At 40.5% G+C, this 13,368-nt stretch overlaps 2 protein-coding genes across 2 annotated transcripts; one reads left to right on the top strand and one right to left on the bottom strand.

Moving 5' to 3' along the window:
• Positions 1-1,213: 1,213 nt before the first annotated feature.
• Positions 1,214-8,480, bottom strand: pnkd (PNKD metallo-beta-lactamase domain containing). The gene is made up of 9 exons (XM_035175379.2): positions 8,282-8,480; positions 7,575-7,690; positions 6,758-6,870; positions 6,530-6,588; positions 6,112-6,204; positions 5,732-5,895; positions 5,108-5,194; positions 4,742-4,857; positions 1,214-3,447 (listed from the first exon to the last, which is right to left on the bottom strand). The coding sequence occupies exons 1-9, from the start codon at positions 8,434-8,436 to the stop codon at positions 3,274-3,276; spliced, it is 1,077 nt and encodes a 358-aa protein (XP_035031270.1). The 5' UTR covers positions 8,437-8,480; the 3' UTR covers positions 1,214-3,273.
• Positions 8,333-13,353, top strand: LOC118120447 (protein lifeguard 3-like). Its single transcript, XM_035175380.2, has 13 exons — positions 8,333-8,519; positions 9,121-9,277; positions 9,622-9,904; positions 10,017-10,084; positions 10,246-10,310; positions 10,398-10,451; positions 10,604-10,654; positions 10,790-10,829; positions 10,986-11,023; positions 11,155-11,242; positions 11,608-11,703; positions 11,838-11,891; positions 12,848-13,353. Exons 3-13 carry the CDS (start codon positions 9,628-9,630, stop codon positions 12,995-12,997), a joined length of 981 nt encoding a protein of 326 aa, XP_035031271.2. The 5' UTR covers positions 8,333-8,519; positions 9,121-9,277; positions 9,622-9,627; the 3' UTR covers positions 12,998-13,353.
• Positions 13,354-13,368: the final 15 nt, after the last annotated feature.

The raw sequence follows: 13,368 nt of genomic DNA, 5'->3' as shown, positions 1-13,368 counted from the left end.
GGGCGACTTGTGTTTTGAGAAAATCCACAGCTCAGAGGAGGGGCGGGGTTAACCCCAGTTTTCATGGTTACCTGACAGGTGACAGGTGTGTATGGTTCGTTTGTCATTGTTAAATAACACATTGATTAATTTACATGAGCATGAAGAACAAGACAGTCTAGATAGAAGGATAGATACAATATTTATTGGTGATATTTATTGTACTAATGCATTAAAATGCATCAATTAAAATGCATTAGTTAGTAAACAAAGACACAACAATCCCTTCTTCGACTAAAACTGTCACTAATAGCTAGAGTTATCTTGTCTGGTGATAGTTAGTCGTACCCTCTGAACAGTTATTCATTCATATCAGCAGATATGTTGACTTGCCTGGACCAAAGCAGATAGATGGAATTCATTCCATTATTTACAACCTATCTCTGCTTTTACCACTGTGACTTGACAAGTTATGTCCTTTGAAAAAAAGCAGACATGGAGAAAAAGTAGACCTGAAGACACAATAACTTGTACTGACACTGCACATTGTTTTCTGCACGCAGATTCTAGTTTCAAGTTTAGTGACGTTTTTATAGATTTTGCTTGTGTGAGTCAAAACGTCAGCTTCTGGCTATGATTTTGTTTTCTATAAAGTATTTAATAAAGTACTGTGAGTTTCAGGAGCAAAGTCGTGTCCCACTGCGTCCACAGATTCACCAAAACAAAAGGTGTCTTACTATATCTTATAAATGACTCATTCTACTTTCATCAGTGGTCCTCTAATTTATACAGAAGATGTCAAATTGAGATGGATCCCCAACACACCTTGAACCACACAGTTTGTTGTTCTGTCGTCTGGCTCTGCTTTATCACCAGAAACTTCTGCTCATTTCTTTCCTCTTATAAATGTGCTTTAAGTAGGTTATGCTCTTATTTGAGTTGTGGGAAGTCACAGCAGTGGAGAAAAAAATAACTCAAGCTGTCAGTTCTGAAGATTCATAAAGACAACAAATAACACATACACAGCTATAATGGGGGAGTTTACTTCCTCATTAAAACATAACCTAAGGTAAAACAGTCTAACGTGTGGTGGTGTTCGTAACTCAAACATATGCAAATAGGGTGCGAATCTGCATCAAACAGACAGAATAACATTATAGTCGACGTTCACCAGGGGACGTGGTGCTTTGGTGCGCGCTGCTCTGCTGGAGCAAGGAAGAGAATCTGAAGCACGTTCATGTCAAAAGTTTCAAGGTTTATTTCGTTGCTTTGTGACCCATTGCCACCTCAACAGAGGCTCCTTCACAAAGAAAGACATTTAAAGACACGGAAAAGCAACAGACGACAATGTTTATTACACTGAAATAACTAATAATTCCTCTTCTATACTGTCACAGTATAATAGAGCCTTCAATATATTAAAAATGTGTTTTATTTGGGATTTAAAACAGGTTTATAAATCATTCCTTCATTTGAGGGTCAAAGTAGGAATGAATAATGAAATGTTAATAATAACTAATTAATAACTTAAAAATGACAAATTTTAACCATCAACTACAACTCATTGAAAGTCAGTGTACAGAACTTGATTCAACATCGGCCTGTAACTTTAACCATCATTGTGACTAATCAAACGCTAACGAATCTCTTCCAACAATTCAGTCAAGTACAACAATGCAATACCTTTCTGTTCAGTATGTTGCTGTCCATGTAGTGCCACTGCAAACATTTCAAAAATACAAATCTAAATGTACAATAAGTTCAGCAAAAGTAATTTTCAGTGAGACACAACAATATTCTTCTAGTCTTGACTGGACATATGATTCACCTTTGGCCCACTAGCAGATAAATTCATGTTTCCATGAGTGAAAGATTGAATAAAACTTTCAGGGCAAATAATCACATGCACTGTTAAGTATCGTTTAGCACGTGTGTTTCTGGTCAAAACTAAATTGGCTCGTTGATACAGCAAAACCCATTCACCTCACAGGCCAGGCTACAAACTTTTCCCCCATATTTTTGCTGGTGTTTAAAAAAGTACCGACACCAAAGACTATTTGATGATTTGTTAAATTAAGAGTGGCCATTATCAGGGTTCAGACCTCAAGCGCAGGACTCACACGCACATGGTGGAGGCTGCAAATTCACTTTGAATGTGATGACATCTTGCTTTTTCAAACTGCATGGCACGTTAGCATAAAGAACAGGTTTGTTGTGTGTACCGAGGATGAAACTGTGTTGTAATGTAATAGTGTGAGTGAATAGGTGTGAGTCCTGCGAAAGGCATTGATTTATTAATGTGTATAATAAGCATAATAATCATCATTATTATTATTGTTGTTGTTATTATTATTATTCCATGGCTTAAATTGACGTTAGCTGGAATGAGCTAGATCATGAAACTTGGCTCTGTAACTGTAAATGATGTGCACATGTTTCTCAGGAAAGATTAGCAGAAGATGTATTTAAGGGTGAAAAATGACAGAGGAGGGGCAAATAGTGGAATGTGGAGTGTGCATTATGAAAATGCTGCAGGCTATGTGATGATGAAACAAAGGTCCGACTGGTCTCACTCCTTTAAAACCAGATTCAACTTCCTGAAGTCGCTTTGCTCGGTTCTGTGAAGACTCTGCCTTTTGTTGTGCACCAAAGCGCTTGAAACAGGAAACGCCTCTAGTTGTTATCATAATTGTTATAACAATTTAAAATCAAAAAGTCCAAAAGTCACATATTCCACAGAGAAGGTTATTACTCTTCAGCAGCATTTGAATGTGAAACCATCGAATCAAATACAGCATCTTCCCAGAGATTTTGACGACTCGTCCTAAAAACTAACCAGGGTGTGTAGTAGACAATACAGTACCTCATGTGGCCACCCTGTGTTCCACACACCAGAATGAAGAATCTGGTTATACCTACTACTAAAGACAGGACGGTACTACATTATGGTTTATGCCTCTATTAAAGGCATCTTAAAGAGGCAATACATGAGCACTACTCTGTCTATGAACACAGAATTACCACAATATACTGCATGTGGAGAGGTAACAGGATTATTAGAGTTTAGATTATGTAATAACAAAAGTGTGATTTTATCCTTAGGCTCACTACAGCTTGATAAATGTAAAAAATTATTAAATATGGCCCTTTAAATTTTCAAAACCTGTCCGGTTTTTGTACAGTACCTCTGAGCCCAGCTTTAATGCTTTTATTACTGCAAACCACTGCTTTTGTACCACTGTCCAGTGAGCTCGCCGCTCTGTTCCCTGCTGTTAAGTGAACTTCTCGCTGGTACTACTTCCTGTTGAAGAGGTCTTTGCGTTTCCGCAGCTCCTCCAGCACCCGAGCCCTGTACTGGGTCCAGTCTTCGTCCTGGAGCTGCTGGAGGCCCAGGGCCAGATGGAGCTCAGCAGAGTGGCTGCGCAGGAAGGGATTGTACAGCTTCTCTTCCCCGATAGTGGAGGGACACTGAAAATAAAGCAGGTGTAAAAAAAAAAAACACAGCCCTCATCAAAATTGATGTGCAAAGCCTATCTCTAGTGGCCACGATGATTCACATGCCACTCATTCATTTGCAGAACAGCATTATGGGTAGCAAGGGATTACTGCCAAGTTGACCCAGCACAGCTTTGTCTTTCTGCATCTCTGCCCCAGTTCAACTGATGCAACACTTTAGATCGTCAACATTAAATCACATCTTTCATTTCCATCTCATGCAATTAGCAGAGAATCATCTACATCATTTGCTAAACCAGATGATAACCTGGATCACACGGGTTAAACGTGGTTATAACAAGTTGAATTTTCTGCAATCATATTCTTAATGTAAAACTCTGAGAGAGCCTACCTAGATTCCTACCACAAAGCAAATTCAGATAGATAGCTGATAAATATCCAGCACAAGTAACACATTAAAAGAACAACCCAAGGCTGAGATACTAGAGCAACCTACATAAATCACTATAGTTGTTCATTTGTTGTCATTTGAATTCAGAGCAGGAAAAGCACAGGTACATTTTTCTGATTCTTCTTCCATTTCCTGTGGCAGTGATATTACATCCACCAGTAGGTGGAACATGACCCAAGGAAGAACCCATTCCATTTTGGAGCAGATTTGGATAAATGGGCCAATCCAGGAATTTCTTTTCACTTTACGAGATGGGGGTAATCCTTAGTGGAGGTATTCACTCTCTTATTGCCCTTCCAGTAAAGCACAACAGTATTTTAGGTGTTTTAGTGCATCAGTTGAAACTCTTCTCTCCCCATAGTTCTTCTTTCAGGTAGCTCTGCTATAAGCAAAGCTATCTGTGATCTTTGTCTATATGTTTTTCTTTTACTGTGCAGATGATCTGCTCATCGTGTTCATGTTGAAAAACAACACTGGCCACAATTCATGTACCAATCATTCACACAATGCAGAGATGTAGTCATTTAATACATTTTTGTTGTGAAAGTTCAGTAAACTGCAAGTTTGCAGCACCGCCTCTATACGCCATGCTGTATGATAAAAACTCATCTAAATTCCAGATAGGCGCCTTCCTCAACAGTGACCCTTTGCTCTGCTGCAGACGCTATCGTCGACGAGGCTCAACCGTGAGAGGCTGAAAGGGGAGGAAGTAAGAAAAGAGCGAGCACTCTGGGCACTGACAACACAAACACTGTACGCAGGTGATAAGCCCTTCATCCCAGGTGCTGGACAACGTGAATCCTTTCTGGGAAGGTGTGCTTGAGAGGCATAACAATGGCAATATATCATTCTTACCGTGCACAGCTTCTGGCCTCGCTGCTGCAGCACCCACTGATATTTGTTTTCCCTGACAGTGTTGTGTGGCTCAAGCTCAGCGCCGAACAGCAGGTTGTCTTCTGCATACTCATGACCTGAGGGAGAGCCAGTTGACACAAAAATCAAAAATCATACCCACACACGTAGCCATACTTAAATCTTACACTTCATAGAAGTCCCTGTGCTATGCCTTTCAAGACTCTGACTGTAAGTAAGTGCATTGCTGACACACTACGCCTCTCAAAGTACATAAATCAAGCCCCTGCACATTCAAACCACCCCAGCATCACACACACACACACACACTGACACAGAGTCTGTGACAAGGGATGAGATTCTTCTTACCCGGCCATAATAGCGTATCATCACTTAAAGCGCTGACTGTGTCCAGAGATGACAGCATTGTTGTCGCGTTGCCTTCAAACATCCTCCCTGAAAACAACGAGAATGGGTTTGGATTCTGAGTTCAAAACAGGACATCTGCACATTTTTTCAAAGGCATTTCACACGGTTTAAAGATCTTTTCATAGCTGCTTGGAGTTCAGCTTGAATCTTAAAATAAAGTTTTTGAGATTTAAAGTTGTCCCTTGCTGTGAAACTGTTTCTGACAGATCAGAGATCCAGTGTAATTTATTTAAAAAGGATCAATCAGCTGGTTCTATGCTACTATACGACAGTAGTGCACCAAAGAGCACAAATGATCATAAAATCATAAATTTGTAAAGGCTAAAGTCTTCTGGTCGATTGATTGGTCTTCTGACTAAATTCTTAGTGGTTAGACAATCACAGTTGTTTCTATGTATCAGTAGAAAAGTGCCACGTCAATAGTTTACCAGGGTTAATCCATTATTTTCAGCTGTGACAATCTGTGAGTACAACTTTGGACTCACCTAACTCAACGGAGACTGTTCGGTCTAACTGATTTGTATAATGATTATTTCCACGGAGACAGTTTTCTGTGTAACTCACCGCATCCTGAGAGGAAGACCAGGTCGCCAGAGAAGAGGGAGGGTGGGGAGCCGGCCGCTTGTCCTTCCAGGAGGTAGATCATGTGACCCACTGTGTGTCCAGGAGTGAAGAGCGCCTTAAAGTGCATACGGCCAACTGTCACAGAGTCCTTGTGTGAGAGAGGGCTGGAAACACACACACACAAAACAATACACACCACTGATGTCAACACAATACCGCTGATTTGCTACACCGAACATCTCACGTTATCTCGTCAATTCAGATTTTTGGCAGATTTTTCATATTTCTAAGTGTAAAAAAACAGAAACATGAAGAATGGAATAAAACTTTGTGATGTGTTAAAATTATATAAGGTTTGCTGCATGCGAGCAGGGACTTACTGCGTGAGGCCAGGAATGTTGTCGGCTGCGTTTCCATAAACTCTACATGAGCTGTGAAGCTTTTTCAACCCTTTGTTTCCCCCACTGTGATCCCTGAAAATGGAACAAAAAGCAGAAGCTTGCCAGTGTTGCAGACACAACAACAAAAAAAACTGTGTATTTGTTTTGGCCTTCAGGTGAAACTAAGCATTTTCAACAACATACATTTTATTGAGGTATAAATGTTATTTCAAATACATGTAGTGTGGATTTTTCTCTCCTTAGATTAGCAATTGTATGCATGAAAACTCCACGATATACAATGTATGTGTATGTCTTTGCATATTTAGCACCATCTCCTTATTTTTCATATATTAAATTCTAAAAGAAATTGCTGAATAAAATAAAAATACACATGCAACCAAACTATAAACCTCACCAGTGCTTGTGTGTGCAGAGTATTGCTTCTAACATCACTCCCTCTTCCTCGAGGACAGCCTGAAAAGTTACAAGTGCTGTTTAAACCATCAGTCAACACCAGCAGCAATTTACACAAAAGCCCATTAAGCTGCACAATACTTTCAGATTGTTGACACGGGATGGCGCGCACTTTCACAAATAACCACAGCGATTGAGGATTAACAGCTGTAACTGTAGAGGCGTTTACCTGCACTCTCTGAGGGTCTGCAGGGTCAACAACCACTGCAACACTGGAGGCTGTGTCAATGACCAGGTAGCTGTAGTTGTCAGACAGTACTGGGATGGGGATTATTTTGATATCTGTCGAGAGACAAAGAAATGACAAGATATGAAATATAATATTAAACTTCTGTATGTAGTTTTAAACGTATACATGTTTAATATGTGTCCGGATGTAAAGTTTCTTAGTACATCTGGTAGAATAGTAGAACCACAGACTGTGTATAAAGATGGACGACACGACAAGCTCCCTTAAAGTGAAGCCAAAGCATCTTGATCGCCCCCTGGTGGCTGACTGCAGTATAGATCGTACACCCCTGCGTCCACCATGCTAGTGGATGGGACATGGGCTAAACTAAAAAGTAAAATTACACATACATTGAATTATTCTTAAACATGGTTTCTATCGATTTAGGTAGTTCCTATCCCACTGTTGTTTGCTCAAGTATTTTTCGGATAAGTTTGGTTTAGTTATTTGATGAGAAAGATGTGACTGACTCGAAGTTAGTCGAGCGCTTGTATCCGGTGGGACCTCAATACCACGACAACGCTACAGCACAGACTCCGACTCCAAGTGCCATCTTCGTTTGGCTTCATTTTTGGACCGCGGCAGGAAGTGGAGACGCAATCGTCCATCTATATTTACAGTCTATGTCTGGAGCATTTCGCTGTGAGGACAATGAGCCTGTGCAACATACTATGGGCATCTGCACAAATAACACAGAACAATGACAAACGCTGTAATTACATAGTATAAAGACAGCCAAAGGAATGCTGTTGCATACCATTGAGCTGCGTGGGGCGAGCGGTGGAATGTCCAGTAGGGTATTGCGCCCGGGCTTTTCTCATTTGCCTCTTGTAGTACATGTAGCCCAGTCTGGTGCTGGTGTACAGCGCGTACCTGCGGGGGAAACAGCCAACACTGTGTCAATGCTAACCTGATGCTAACACACGCTTCCTGCTTCTCACTCTAATCTGACTGAACTAACCAATAAGAAGCCAGACAGGCCTCAGACTAAGGTAAATGTGACAGAACTACAGAGGCAGATTCAACACACCATCACTCCTGTTCTTATGGTGCTAATGTGAATATTTAAATGTGTATAGTGTAAATAATGAATGTGTAAACATACAAATGTAAATAACTTGACTGTAAACAATCTAAACACCTTTCTAGTCACCATCATCGATCAATAAGGAAGAAGTCACACCTATGAGTGGTAGTAACATACTTATAAACAGGTTCTACACTAACATTTACATTTTACATTTAATATATATGTAAGTGCTGCCGAATTAAACAACAGCTGTCATATGTTTAGGAAATGCCTTCGACCAACATGGTGGCGCATTGCTTTCGCCAACTTTTAATGCTAAACTTTAAATCGCTGCATGTTTCCAATGGGGTCTGGTTTGACACCGCCAGACGTCGCCGAGCTGCGCAGCTCGAGGACAACGATGATCTTATTCAACACCGTCACGTTGTACTCACGCGATGCGGAACAGCGGCTTCTCCGTGCGCGCCATGACGCCCGTGGACAGCTTCCTCCACAGCACGCGTCCTGATCGTCTGTAGCGGAAACACACGCAGAGGAAGCAGAGGAGAGATGCGGCAGAAAGCAGAGCCGTCAGGTCCGCTGGCATCATTCCGCCATTGCCCCGCAGAGGAGAGCGGTGACGACACAGGCGACGCAGCCAAACCCCGGAAGTGAGGACGCACGCAAAGCAACGTAGGTACAATAAACAATAATACAAAACTAAAAATAACTTCACATCACGTTTCTTTATTAAAAATTCAATAATGATTTGCACCTTTTTTAAATTTGCATTGTTTTTATTTTTCGTTTAGTTTAAGATTCTATTGTTTAATTGTTTTTTATTTCATTGTTTTTATTTCGTGTTTATTTGCTGCTTCTGCTTAGTCTTTAGATTCTAGTGTTTTGTTTCATTAAGACTCTATTTGATTCATTTTATTAATCAAACAAAAACACAGAAAGCCACATTTTACAGAAGTGACCATTCACATCAAACAATACATTCCATCCATCTCTGATTGTACACGAAATAAATAAATAGTATTTCAATGAAAATCTTGAAAAGCACAATTTTCAAGATTTTCATTGAAATACTATTTGTTTTTTTTACCTTTTTATTGATTTGGCTTTTCTTTTTGCCACACGTTCTGAATTTGTAATATTGTGTGTGTTTGTAAATTAAGTGTGTCTTGTAATCCATAGCATCTCACTAAATGTTGGCAGGAGACAGATAGGCCACACACAACAGTCTGGTGGTTTTCTTATTATCTAATGGTAATTTTGTTATTCTGAACAGGAGCCAGCGCAGCCAGTCTCCATCACCACACATCAATACCAGTGTGAGTTTCACCGAGCAGATCCTGTTACAAAGATGACATCCCCCCCGTGGGGAGGCAAACCTCCGAGGAGAGAAAGGACCGAAGGCCACAGTGCTACCAGGCTGACGCCGCCGGGTAAGTAACATAAACAGTTTCATTTGTTTCTCCAGTCTTTTCTTGTTTGACTAGGTTGTTTCACAGAACACAGTGTATGTATTCGTTAGAAGTAGAATTATGGTGATTTTTATCCCCTAACTGTTAAAAATACTGAATTTGTTAAATTGTGTTTTTTTTTATTTGAATGTTTTAGGTTTTCCTAATAATATAACAACCTGATTTTATTCAGTAAATGTGACACTGAAAAGTATAATAAACGTGATTACTGTGAATGATATAGTGACCTTACACATGTCTCATATTCTAGTCATCATGTGAAGTGCCACTAGTACATGTACAGTTTGAGTTATTCTCTCTTTAAGGTAAACATGTCGTCCAAAGAAGACAGTCCTCCACCCTATGAGAACGCAGTACACCAGCCAAAGTATGGAAACTACCCCCGGCAGCTACAACATGGCTCCCCTCTTCCACCACCTCCGTCTTACAGCCCCAGTCCCGGCATGTACCCTGGCCCGCCTGGCTACTGGGGCCAGGAGGGCGCCTACCCGCAGGCCGCCATGTGGGCACCAGCCCCTGGCTTCTCTCCATCCGGGATGCCCACCACAATACCGACTCTGTCTGCTGGAGTGCTCGCGTCCAACTCAGGTTCTGAGGAATGACACTGGACTCCAGTTAATCACTTCCTGCATTATATTCACATAAGCTCCCGAAAGATTAACAAGTTTAAATCACCACCTCGCTGTTCCCAATTCTGCAGGAGACATGGAGGATCTTCTGAGCGCCCAGTGGGAAAGCACATCTATTCGGCATGGCTTCATCAGAAAGGTAAGGATTTTCCACATCGATCAAGCCTCACAAACAGACTGCAACTGTGTTGTTTTGTTGTTCAGACTGACAATGACAAATCCCAGTAATCTCATCTAAATCTACTAAATGTGTTTTCTTGTGTGCTCAACAGAACTTCTTGGTTTTGTGTCTTTGGGCAGGTTTACTTAATTCTAACAGCACAGCTTGCTGTCACCTTCTCAGTCGTTGGCGTCTTCACATTTGTGTAAGTGTCCCCGTGCATTAGAACATGACTACTTACTGTGTGTGTGTTGGAGGGTGATGAAGTCTTTTATGTCTGTGCTTTTCACAGGGACCCAGTGAGGCTGTTTGTCATCAGATACCCTGGCATCTACTGGGCATCTTTGTGAGTTACACTCCAGGAACACAATGAAAGGAGACTTTAAGTGCAATTAAAAGAGCAACTCAATATTTACACTCAATATTTACATTTACACTGTGTTTCTCCTGATATGATGTTACGTACAATACCAATCAAAGTGTTTGATCTCTCCATAGTGTGGTGTATTTTTTGGTTTACTGCATTCTCATCTGCTGCAAAGAGCCGAGGTGAGCACCCCCCTGTCCTGTCAGAATAAAACAGAAAATAATTATAATACCACAAATTTAGCATCTTATTCAAAATCTTTGAAACCAGTAATATCTCTATTTGTATACATAAAATATTCAAATGTATTTGTTTAGGAGACGTTTCCCATGCAATCTTGTGCTGTTGGGAATATTCGTAAGTATTGTCAATATTGATTAATGATTGAATGATAATGATTACGGTCTAGCAAAGGCAAAACTAAGAAAACTGGAAAAGCAAAGGCAGCATATGAAAGAGGAAAGAATCCACTCTGTCCTTTGTAACACCTTGTTTTCATGTTTTATCTTGCAGACTCTCGCCTTGTCTTACATGTCTGGAACCATTTCGAGGTTTGTTCTTGGCACCGGCTCAGCCGACGCACCAGAACACACCAAGAGAGAGTCACATTTTCATAATGATGCATTCATATTATCATCACGTTCTGTTTAATCGTTTGAATTTTGATCTCTGTCTTTCACAGCTATTATGAAACAAAAGCCGTGTTCCTCGCCATGGGAATAACAGCATTAGTTTGTATAGCTGTCACAATCTTCTGCTTCCAAACTAAGGTAGATGGAGATGTAGACTGTGTCTGTCTGTGGCTTAGTAGCTCGTGGCTTGTCAGAGGTTGTCTTTGTTGTCAGTGTAAAAGAACTCCTTTGTCTCGCGTTACAATGCGGCTCTGGGTTCCTTTAAATATTTAAAACATTTCGGGATAAGATGTGAATCCAACTTCTCTGTCTGATGCAACCCAAGATGAATGAGTTACATTTCTGGCTGGAGAACGACACATCCTCCCCGGTTTATTATTATTATTTCATTTTTTATTTTTTATTTTAAACCTTATTCTGAAATGATCTCCACTGCTCTTTCATGTGACTTGAAGCCTATTAACTTCCCTTTCATCCCGTTAATGACTTGCTTCTCATCACAGGTGGATTTCACCTCCTGCGGGGGCCTTCTCTCTGTTGCCGCCGTTTTGCTCATGATCATAGGGATTGTTACGGCAGTCGTCCTCTCCTTCCAATATGTGAGGACTCTTTGGTCAAATCTTTTAATTTATTCTCTCTACTCGTGTTTCTCGGTGTGGGGAGTAGCAGCTCAGTTGGGTGTATCTGTGTGACTGATTTCACATTCACTGGCCTTTCTTGTGTCACTCCACAGGTCCCCTGGCTGCATATGCTCTACGCCGCAATTGGAGCCGTCGTTTACACTCTGGTGAGTCTAAACCCCCGTGACTTTTAGGACAACTTGTATCACAAGGTTGTCAAGAGGCACAGTCGTTCTTATACCCTGAAATACACAATAATTCATCAGACCGAACAACATATGGACAATATACTACTTATTAAGTCTTAATTACACCAGGTCTATCTCCACTCTGGGACCAGAAATGACTTGGTAATTATTAAGTCATATAATTTATGGTTTATCAATGGTTTAGTCTGAGAGTGGGTTAAAAGACTGAAGAGATGGACCATTGGAAAGAGTTCGCTTTCTGGGGATATTGAACATCAACAGCAAATGTTGTTCTGTTGGTTTGTCCACCACCTTTCCAAATTATATTAACACCTATTTAATGGATCGTCACGGTCTCCAGATGATGTACCTACATGACTATAGCTAATCTTTCCTGTAGTGCTGCCACAAGGTGGCAGTGTGTTAAATATCCTGGCAATTCATGAATGTATGGCCAGAAATGTGGCTCCCTAGTTAAATTGTCCCCGATGTATTTTGCATGTTCCTCGACTGTAATAACTAGTGATCTCTTCATTTCTCATGTAGTTGTTGAACATGGTAAACATGAACATATTAACATTGCCATTGTGAGCATGTTAGCATTCTGAAGTTAGCATTTAGCTCTACATACCATGGTACCCAAGCATAGTCGTACGCATCAGCCTTATTCGTGCACTGATGGCAACTTTATACGTTAGGTTATAAAAAGATTAAAACGTGGAACATGAAGGTCGCCATCATTGTTGTGGCAAGTTGTTCAGATTGACTCAGTGTTTCAATGGCGACAGTATCAACACTTTCCCCTTGGACCGAGATAAAAAGTATATAACATGTTTGCATGCTTTTGAAACATTTGATGGTCTGCATTTCGTGCCCTCATCAGAAACATCTTAATAGACAAGTGAACCTCATTTTGTTTCTCTCCGTCTCGTTAGTTTTTGGTCTACAACACGCAGCTTCTTATTGGAAACCGTGAGTTGGCCATCAGCCCAGAGGAGTACATCTACGGAGCGCTCTCTCTCTACGTTGACATCGTTCACATCTTCCTCTTCATCCTTCAAGTCAGCGGAGCAGCGACTGACTGAGCCCGATGGTCAGAGTGCATCTCAGCATCTCAAGACTTTACTTTATACTGCATTTGTCATTAAACATAATGCTAAATGCAAAGTGTGTAAATTAGGATGCATCATTACTATCAATTCCACTGTAAACTGTATAATTTTTTTAATGACAGTAACACACAAGCACTTTGATCTCCTCACTGTATGAAGCTGGAAGTGGATTTAAAGTTTGTATTTACCCAAAAGTGAATGAACAGAGATTCTTGAGCTTTGCAGATTGTATAGTTGTAAATTAATAATACATGTGATGTTCCTTTTTCGTGTTAGAAAGTGGTATTTTAGTAGATCAACCTATACGAAATAAAAACATCTTAATAGTGTCGTAGTCTGTGATC

The sequence above is a fragment of the Hippoglossus stenolepis genome, chromosome 13, assembly GCF_022539355.2.
Source record: "Hippoglossus stenolepis isolate QCI-W04-F060 chromosome 13, HSTE1.2, whole genome shotgun sequence".
In the NCBI taxonomy this organism is placed as follows: Eukaryota; Metazoa; Chordata; class Actinopteri; order Pleuronectiformes; family Pleuronectidae; genus Hippoglossus; species Hippoglossus stenolepis.
Note: the sequence above shows the minus strand (reverse complement) of the source record. Positions and strands in the feature narration are given on the sequence as shown.